The sequence below is a fragment of the Aptenodytes forsteri genome, unplaced genomic scaffold (assembly GCF_000699145.1).
Source record: "Aptenodytes forsteri isolate BGI_AS27 unplaced genomic scaffold, ASM69914v1 Scaffold118, whole genome shotgun sequence".
Taxonomy (NCBI): domain Eukaryota; kingdom Metazoa; phylum Chordata; class Aves; order Sphenisciformes; family Spheniscidae; genus Aptenodytes; species Aptenodytes forsteri.
This window is the reverse complement of record NW_008795859.1, coordinates 702,442-712,393: the sequence shown is the minus strand read 5'-3', so window position 1 is coordinate 712,393 and position 9,952 is coordinate 702,442. Positions and strand designations below refer to the sequence as shown.

The 9,952-nt window shown below is 55.6% G+C and overlaps 1 protein-coding gene across 1 annotated transcript; it reads right to left on the bottom strand.

Moving 5' to 3' along the window:
* Positions 1-5,911: 5,911 nt before the first annotated feature.
* On the bottom strand, positions 5,912-8,199 carry CMKLR1 (chemerin chemokine-like receptor 1). Its single transcript, XM_009283853.2, has 2 exons — positions 8,087-8,199; positions 5,912-7,525 (listed from the first exon to the last, which is right to left on the bottom strand). The coding sequence occupies exon 2, from the start codon at positions 7,520-7,522 to the stop codon at positions 6,437-6,439; it is 1,086 nt and encodes a 361-aa protein (XP_009282128.1). The 5' UTR covers positions 7,523-7,525; positions 8,087-8,199; the 3' UTR covers positions 5,912-6,436.
* Between the last annotated feature and the right edge of the window lie 1,753 nt (positions 8,200-9,952).

Here is a 9,952-nt window from a genome sequence, read left to right as displayed (position 1 = left end):
CGAAATGTGCAGGCAGGGTAGGCAATGCTCAGCATTTTCACGATGATTTTTGAAAGCAGTGAATCTTTCCGCTTGACTCAGCCTCGGCGAGCCCTGAGCATCCCTGGGCGGGAGCAGCCGGCTCGCACGGCCCCGGTGTGGGGCTGGGGGCTGCCAGGGGGGTGACCCTGACCACCCTCCCCGGCTTCCTGCATTAAAAATCATCTTTTTTTCTGCAGTATCTCACCCCCGGGAGCGTTTTCCTGCCTCCCCGGTCCTGCGCTGGCGGAGGCTGCAGCATCCTCCCTCCCGGGCTGGTTACTCAGCTGTTGCCCTAGCAACGGCGTCTGCACCAAAACTCCCTGCATTTCCCCCAATTCCATGTGGGTTTTGTACTCAGCAGGCCGGTCCCTGCAATGGAGGAGATGATGCTGGAGAAGATGATGCCGAGGAGCGGCTCGGGCTGGAGCTCCCTTCCCCGGCCAAGGCAGCGGATGCCCCTTTGGGGTGAATTCAGGGGGTTCTGGGCAATGACCCCAGCGATGCAAATGATGCTGGGGGGCTCAGAGCAGGTCGAAGGGAAGGGGGTCCCTTCGTCCCAAATTAAATCACACACGAAGTTCATGCTGCTGTTTAAATGAGAGGGAAATAACCCACCTCAGCAGCATAATACAGAAGCTGCGACAGCACTTTCACAAAAGCTCTATAATGTAGGGGAGATGCGAGTTATAAATCTGAGCAGCAGTAATATTCACCCCTGACAAGAGAAGCATGTTTATTTATTGGTTTTACTATTTTCCGTAAAATTTACAGCTGACAATCTGCCTGAATAATTTAAACATGGCTCCAACCTGCCTGGCATCGAGGAAAGGGAAAGGGTAACATGTTTGGGTTTTTTTTCTTAATTCCAATTCCAAATAAAGGGAGTGATTTATCAGAGAAGGAAAGCACAGCTTTATTTCAGGGCCGTGACAGCTAATTGAAAAAGAACAGTCATTAAGGACGGTAATGTGTTCCACAGAAATGATTTTGGTATATTCTGGAGTAATTTCCCAACCACTCGTGTGAAATGAGACCCAGCCCCAAGTTTTGGGGCCCTGCGAGCGGTGGGTAATTACGGGGATGCAGCAGCAGGGAGGGGGCATGGAGAGGCACGAGGCAGGTTTGGCACACCGAGAGGATGCACCGGGTGAGGACCGGTCCTGCCATGGGCTCCCAGCGTGCTGTGGTACCGTCACCGGGGGTCCAGGGTGCTGAGCCCTGCAGCACGTGGGGCACGTGGGACCCCGATGGGCTCGTGGGGTAGGGAGAGGTGGGATGGCTGCGGCTGGGGAACAGGGTCCTGGGGTTGTGGATTGGGGTCCTGGGCTGGGGCTGGGCGTCCTGGGCTGGGGGTTGGGATCTCAGGGCTGGGCATGGGGGATTCTGGGCTGGGGGTCGGGCACCTAGGGATGGGGATGGGGTCCTGGGCTGGGGGCTGGAGTCTCAGGGCTGGGCATGGGTGTCTTGGGCTGGGGATCAGTGTCTCAGCTCCCAAACCTGGTGCTCTTCTTTCCCAGCCATCCCTGACCTACCCTAGAATCATGATCCCCACGACAGCCTTAATTGCAGGTCTCATGGAGGGGGTGGTGACTCTGGATCCCATTCACCCCTCGACTCTTAGGTACTAAACCCAGGTGCAACCCCCGTCCCACGTTACCGATTTCACCGATTCCTGCCCCAAAAGGGGCTGCAGACCCCGGCTGGGTGGCTGCCACTGCACTGGCACAGAGCAGGGCTGGCCGTGCCACCCGGCCCCGGAGCTGCAGCTCCCACTGAGCCCCTTCCTCAGATGCTAATTACAGTTTTTGCACATCACCTTCGAGTTGGCCGCGGTGTCATTAGCCCCCCGCCAGCATTAATCAAGAGGATGGTGTTAATTCATAGCTAAGGATGTCTCCCAGCTGAGCAGCGAGTCTATCAGTCCCTGCAGGAGCGGGGTGGACCGGGGTCAGCAGGACGCTTCCAAGGACCCACAATTTAATATATTGGACCTTCCCGTCACCGTAGGGGACTGCAGCCTGGCACAGCAGGGTGAGCTTCCCTCCCCTAAATAAACAAAATCTCTGGCACTGCAAAAAAACCCAGGAGAACTGAAAGGATGCATCTTTGCCCATCCCATGAGATGCCGGGGCTGTGGCAGCAGCTCCTGCAGCAGTATCGGAGGAATTGGGGCAATATTGAGCTGCATTTCTTTGCCACTCTGCCAAAAGGGAAAGAAAAATCTGGCTGAAGAGGCTTGTGCACGCTGAGAGGTTCTGCTGCTGAAGTTTTATGATGACTATTTCTGCCCTGTTTCTGTTTTGTATATATGCATTTTTAATGCTCTCTGTTTGATCTGTTTACTGCCTGCCTTGACGGGTGACATGGGAACAGAAATCACTGATATTCCCCGTGGAGGTTTGCTCAATGCCTGGCTGGTTACAGGGTCCAGCGGGCGAAACTCAGGGGATTTTCCCCATCTCTTCCCCATCCTCATCCCAAACCCTGCTGGGATGGGGGGAACCAGCAGCGGGAGGGGATGGAGCAGCAACGCGCTGCTTGTCCCGGGGTGTCTGGATGGATGTTGAGGTGGGGGGGCAGAGCACTGGGAGCCCGCTGGGGTGCAGCCGACCCGCTCTCCGCTGCCCTGTCCCCCCAAACAGCCTCAGGGACAGGGTGGGTCTGCGGGGGGCTCGTGGGGTGCAGGAGACAATGGGGGAACCAGCCTCCGCCGGGAGAGGTGCAGGCAGCTCCCAGGCAGAGAGCCATCTTAGCGCTGGCATTAATAATTCCTCTTTCAAATCAGTATAACAGAGACTTTGCCAGATCTTACCCGACAGAGAACACGCCGGGCTGACATGAACCCGGGGGGAGAGGCTGGCAGCAGCTCGGTGCACAGATTAACAAAGTAGGCAGGGGGGGAACAGACACCGGCCCCCACTGCCAGGCTCAGTGCCGCATGCGGGCACAGGGGAAATGATGCTCTTTCAGCTGCTTTTTTTTGCACAGGTACATTTTTTTCCCCGAAAGAGCCATTTGGCCTCTTCAGGGACAAATTAAAGGGGGAAACCCACAGAGAGCATCTTTGGAAGATCTCCCATACAAGAGGCTCGGAGCACCACGCGCCCATCTCAGTCGCTGGCTCCTGGCCATAAAGCCCCAGGCCCACATCCCCATGCCCCTCTGCTCCCGGCTGCTTTCCTGCAAACCCAAATTCAACACCGGGGATCAGGAATACACACTAGGAAGCGACTGCGTACTGAAAAGCCCTGGGATCCTTCCTGCTCCACATGACGAGCCTGAGCACGTAGGGGGGGTATTTGTATGTAAAACAGGTTTTTTATTAAAGAGGCAAACAGCTACAAAGACGAACTCAAATATTAGGTTTCCCAAGCTGTCATTATAATGATGATTTAACCCAAGGTTATATACCAAGTCGTCACTTTTTTTTAGAAAGCTCTTTGCAGTAATAATAGATGGGCTTGCAAAATCCAGCCACGAAAATTAGTGAGGAGCATCCCCACTCCAGCACGGCCTGGGAGCATCACAGAACCAGACCAGGGGGCAATGGTATGGCACTGGGTCCTCAAGGGACATGGGCTGCCCAGTTCCCCCCATCCCACACTGCCCCCAAACCCGTCCCATGGCAGGGAAAGGCGAGCCCAGATGCGCCGGCTGTTCCTGCCCCAGCTCTTCAGTGGCCCCAAACCCTGAGCCCAAAAAGCATCAGTGGCTGCTGGCTCTGGGGTGCACCCCGTCGCCCCTGTCCTCCAAACGTCCCTCCTGGGCTCCTGCTCTGCCTCTGCTGCTAGTTCTGCGTGTCCCCCTTGCCTCCCTGAGCGGCCGTCTGTCCATCTGCGCTGTCCATCCCATCTGTCCTGTCCGACTGCTAATAGGAACGCTGTGACCTTTCAGCAGGTAATTAAACACTGTGTAACATGAGCGAGGGGAGCCTCCTCCCACCGCCAAAGCCTTCCTCCCCTGCAGCCTCCTCGATCACAGCATCTTCCAAGGCTATGGACCGTGCACAGGTTTTGTGGGAAAAAAACATGCGGATGGTCCCCGCAGGCGGCTCGGCACTGGGAGCAGCCCCAGGCTCGGCCATGGCACACGGTGTGGCCCAGGTATGGGGCACTGCTCCCCGGGCAAGCAGCCGGTGCTGCTCAGCCTGCTGGTTCCCAGCCCCCAGGAGATGCGGAGACACCTGTGGCTGGGTGCTGGGTGCCCTGTAGCCACCCCGTGTTATTGAGAGCAGCACCCAACAGGTGGCAGTCACCAGTCTGCCATTAATTTCCCTTATAATCCCCATCCCCCCACTGCGTTCCCCTTCTGGGCTCAGGCTGGACACCCTTTATTTTCAGGATAAATCCCCCACCCCTCTGCACCCCACTTTTAGCAGACCGGATCTGCAGCATCCCCCGCAACACTGGTGAGGACGGGCACCTCCCTGCCCCGGTGTGAGGGACAAACATGCCCCAGCACACACCATCCAGCAGCACCAAAACTGCAGCCAAAAGCACCGGATCCGTTGGCATCCCTGTCCCAGGGGCAATGCAGGCAGCGCCAGGGGCTGGCAGCGCTGGGCAGGGATGCTGCAGGCAGCACCGCGTCCCTCTACCCCCATGCAATGGGAGAGGAGCGCGCCGACAGCTTCATGGGGTGCAGGGGCTCCCCTCTCTCCCCATCATGCCGACACTAACGAGATTATGCAGATCAAGGTAGATCAGCGAGGCAGTGCCGGGGGCGGAGGGGACGCCCGATAATCTGTCTGAAATCCAGCTCCCGCCACAGCGTCCGCTATTATCCGTGGTGTTCCCGCAGCTCGGCGCTGCAGCTCAATTACTGGGGCTTTGTGATTTGGTTTATATCTGTGTCTGGCATGATCTGCTGCTGACGGGAGCCTGTAAATAGCTCCGTGCATTTTCCTGGAAGCTGCCTCTTCACTTTTTTTTCCTTTTTTTTAAAAAAAAAACCTATAAATAAATATCTCAGCCTTTGCAGGCACCTGTGAGCAGACTCTCAATTGCCAGTGTGCAAGCCTCTGCACAAAGCTCCCCTGGGGGAGTTGGACCCCCAGGGACCCCCCTGAAATGTCCCTGGTACCACTGGGTACTGCCCGAACCCAGCTCCAGGGATCAGCTCTGCTCTGGTAGCCGGCGCAGGTGGAGGACTCGGTCGTTCCTCGCTTTCCTGGGAGTGAGAGGCTGTGGGTGACACAGAGGAAACCAACACATAAATAAGCATGACACCAGTGTCACGGCCAAGAAGCTCAAATGGTGACGAATCTCCCAAATTAACTGTGCATGAAATTGGATAGAGACGGTGGCTCGGCCCATCCTTCACCGCAGAGATTTGTGTGTGGTGGCAGAGTCTCCCACCAGCGATGGGCAGGTTACTTGCTGCCTCCTGGTCAGGAAGAGACAAAATCTTCCCATAGGACTGACTGATCACACCAGGGAGCAGCCGTCAATGGAGCCAGTCCCCGGGTCCACCTGGATCCAGGAGGGGACAGCAGGTCCCCCCCCCACCCAGGACCGCACTCCCCAGCCCATGGACCTGCTCCCCGGTGCCACCTGGGCACTTTGCAAGGACCTGCTGGGACTCATGGCCCCAAGCATCAAACCGCTCTGCAAAACGTACCATGTGAAACGTACCCATCAAAGTGAGGTTTGTTCAAAAGACACTTCAAATGAATCTTTCCCTCTTTTTTCTCCCAGTTTTCCATGTCGGTGACCCTGTGCACGAGCCCAATCCCCCACCCTGGCAGGTGGCCCTGCATCTGGATCACTTAGAAGGCATGCGAGATTTCCCGGTTCATCAAGGTTGGGATGTTCAAACCCCTCTTATGAAGACACTTCTCAGGGCCTCTCTGGGTACAAAGTGCTCACAACACAGTTAAAAACGTATTGCGCTAGTACCAATATACTTTAGGACTTTAACATGAGTTGCTATATGCATACATAGGCCATAGGAAGAGCGTCACCAGTTTTGCCGTAGCAGGTATCATCCGTGGCAGGTGCCACGGATCTTGGGAGCCACCCATCTTGGGAGCCTGGCAGTGGCGGTGCCTTCCCAGACACATCCTCCGCCCAATCTCCCCATAACGATGTCTCTGGCACGGCAGCAACGCCCTTTCCAGGCCAGGCAATGCATAGATTAGACAGGAATGCCCTGTGTTTTCTTAAATAGTTTCTGCAATCATTGCAATCGCAAAGAAAGATTAAGGGCAGTTGTATCTTCTCCACGTGCACAGAGCGGTGGTCTCCAATGCCTGCCAGCCCCCAGGCAGCAAGACAAGTCAAAGAATACACTATAGGACAGCGTTGGACCATGCTCGTCCCTCGCCAAGGGCCACCGCAAGGGTGGCCACCATCATAGTGGTGGGCATGGGCAACACCGGAGGACTATGGCCCTCCTGCAGATATCCAGGTTGAGTTTAGAGGACTGTCGTCTCCTTCTCGGTCATTGAAGACATCTTGGAGAAGCTCCTGTGAACGATGCTGGAGTGGCCTGTCTCCTCGCTGAGGGCGTTCACCAGCCTGGAGAGGATGGTGACCTTAAATTTCTTAAAGTCCTGGCCCATGAAGACGTAGAGGACAGGGTTCATGCAGCTGTTGGAGGCAGCGAGTGCTGTGGTTATGGGGATGCTGATCTCAAACACAGAGCGTGGGATCATGTCGGGCTCTGTTTCCAGGAGGTTCAGCAGGTGGTAGGGACTCCAGCAAAGGAAGAAGGTGACTATAATGGTGACGATGATCTTGAAGGGCTTTTTGGACTTGGCAAGGCGGTTTCGACGCAAGTTGAAGACGATGGCGATGTAGCAGAAAGTGATGATGGTTATGGGAAGGATGTACCCAGCGAGGAACCTGGTGATGTTCACTGTTCGGTGCCTCATTAGTGCCAGGGCTTGGTAAGACTTATTCCTGGAGAGGGAAAAGTTGCTAAAACAAATCACGGAGTTGCGGGCTTGTGCCGTGTCTCGGAAGACAAGAGACGGGCAGCTCATAATGATGCCGACGGTCCAGATAATCAAGCAAACTAAATACGCTAGGTTGGTTGATCGATGGTTTTGAGACCAGACGGGAAAAACCACTGACACGTAGCGATCGAAGCTGATGGTGGTGAGCAGAAGGACACTGGTGTACATGTTGAGGATGAGGAGGAAGGAGTTCAACTTGCACATGACTGTCCCAAAGATCCAGTTGTACCGCATGGCCGTGTAAGCAATGTTTATGGGCAGGAAGATGTTGAAGAGGAAGTCGGCGACAGCCAGGTTGAGGAACCAGATGGCATTGACCGACTTCTTCATCTTTAGAGTTATGATTGCGATGACGAGGCCATTCCCCAGGACGCCCAACACGCAGGATACGCTGTAGATGATGACGGAGAGGATCCTCGCAATGTCCTTCGGGTCATGGGACGGGTCTGTCCACACGCTGCCAATCTCCTCATAGGTGTAATCTGGGTAGTCACTGTAGTTATCAACATCATCCAAGTAATTGGACAAATTGGAAAGCGCCATTATCTGTAAATAAATGACAGTCTGGTCAGTCCCAGGCCCTCCAGCTGGCAATGCTTCTCTGCGTGTTCCTGCTGAGCAAACACATGGTATCAACCACAGTGAGCACAGCCCGCGGGAGGGATGCTGGCCGCCCAACACATGCGGGCATGAGGGGCTGCGGAGAGAAGGGACGGAGCACACAGGTATGGGGGATCCCATGGGGAACCCGCCGCTGGCCCCAGAGGAAGATGCTCCCATGGCTCCTCACAGGGTTTCCACCCCCCGGCCAAGAGAGACATCAGCTCCCTGAGCCACAGGACATGATTCAGTCTCTCATCTCCACCAGGATGTGGCTGTAGCCTCATCCTGCAAAAAATGTCTATTACCTGCCTAATTCCAGGGGAAAAATTAGGATGATGTTTATTAACAGCTTTGAGACCTTCCAATCTGCAAAATATTATGGTGCTTCTCTTTTTTTCTCCCAAGCACCCAGCAAATTGGACTGAAAATCCAGCATGCGGTGGACCACGCACCCTGCTGATGCCAGGCACCCGGCCTGGTGAAACCGGCGCTACACCCTCTCACCTTCCCTCTCCGGTGAGCACAGCTCCACGGCTGGACGCCTGTTGGGATGCGGGGAGAGGCGACGGTTCAGCGTCCCACGGCACAAAGGCAGCTGCCTCCGCGCAGGTCTAAGGACGGAGCTGTAATATTAAAGCCGGGATCAAACAAAGGCCATTCATCCTCGGATGTGGGGTTATGGGAGGAAACAGAGGAAACAGAGACTCAGCCGCAATTGTTTAACCGTGTGCAGCCTCCCCGGCAGGCTGGTGCTGCCCCGTGCCTCGGGGGGCTGTGCTGGCCTGGGGACCCCCACCATGGAGCTGGTAAAGGCGGGGTTCTGCTGCGATCCTAGTAGCTTTTGGGATAACCCGGTACAGAAATCCTGTACCATATGCTCAGTACAAGCATCTGACACGAGCCAGCATCAGTAGGAACATGCAAAGAACTCTACAATCAAGCCCACGGTAATGTTATAATACATAATTAAAGCTATAAATATGCGTGAGGTGCCTGGACTCTCATACGGTTATTTCTCTGATTAAATCAGCGCTCTGCATGTTCTGAAATGTTACTTGTGATAACTAACGGTGCCATTTCCCGTAGTCAGAAGCTGGTCTCCACCAGCCACTTAGAGCCCTGTGTTAAATGGGTTCAACCACTCCCCTGTGAACAGTCACGGTGGGTTAAAACCAAGAGCCACCAAAGGCAATTAGCAAAGCCCGAGCATGCTGGAGCCAGCTGCAGCAAGAGGGGCGAGCTCTGTGCGAACCCCGACTCAGGGCATTGCATCTGACCTCGTCCTTGCAGGAAGGACACGGCTCTGCCCATCCAGGCTGGACCCTCCTGTTTTCAGGGAGTTTCAGCTCAAAGGTCCCCCTGAGCATCACCCTCCCTGCCAGTCCTGCTTTGAAATCCCCGTGGTGTTTGCGTTGGAACCTATTGTTTCTCCCTGGGCTTTTCCTCCTGTTCCTTCCTGCGATTGCTGCCGCTCCCATCGCTGCAAAGTCCCCAGCCGGGGGCTTAAATCACAGCCCCATTGCCTCCCGCCTTGCCGAGCTCCAGGAGACGATAAGCAGCCAGAATAAATAAGGTTTTAGCACAAGGCTGGTGAATTAGTTTGAGCTGGAAGGAGGCCTTGCCCCGACAAAACCTTGAGTGTCAAAAGGATGAATTAAAGTTGATGATCCAGTGGAAGTAACAGTATCAGCAGAACTGGCTGTTGTAGCGCTGACTATTAATGTTCCTGGGTAATGAGCCGTCCTGACTGCGGCCTTTATGGACCAGTGGTTTTCATGTCACTACCTTTCCAAAGGCAAAGCTGCAGAAAGGTGGGGGAGCCCAGAGCCCCACATCCATCCCGTCCCACCCCATCGCATCCCACCCCACCGCCTTGGCTGGAAGAGCCCCAACAATCCCAGGACTCACTCTGCCACCGGGGAGAAACCCCCAAGAAATGCCACCCGCCTGCCATTTTCACCCTGGTGTCACCGTGGGGTAAGCAAGGGACCCCTGGGGATAGCCCGCTGCCCCTCACCATCATGAGGTCAGCCAGACCCCATGTTTGCTGCGGCACCCATCAGTCCCCTGCCCTGGAGGGATTCCTGCAGCGTTACAGGCTCCTCTAGGTGGGGGAGCCCAGAGCCACACATCCATCCCGTCCCACCCCATCGCATCCCACCCCACCGCCCTTGGCTGGAGAGCCCCAACAATCCCAGGACTCACTCTGCCACCGGGGAGAAACCCCCAAGAAATGCCACCCCCCTGCCATTTTCACCCTGGTGTCACCGTGGGGTAAGCAAGGGACCCCTGGGGATAGCCCGCTGCCCCTCACCATCATGAGGTCAGCCAGACCCCATGTTTGCTGCGGCACCCATCAGTCCCCTGCCC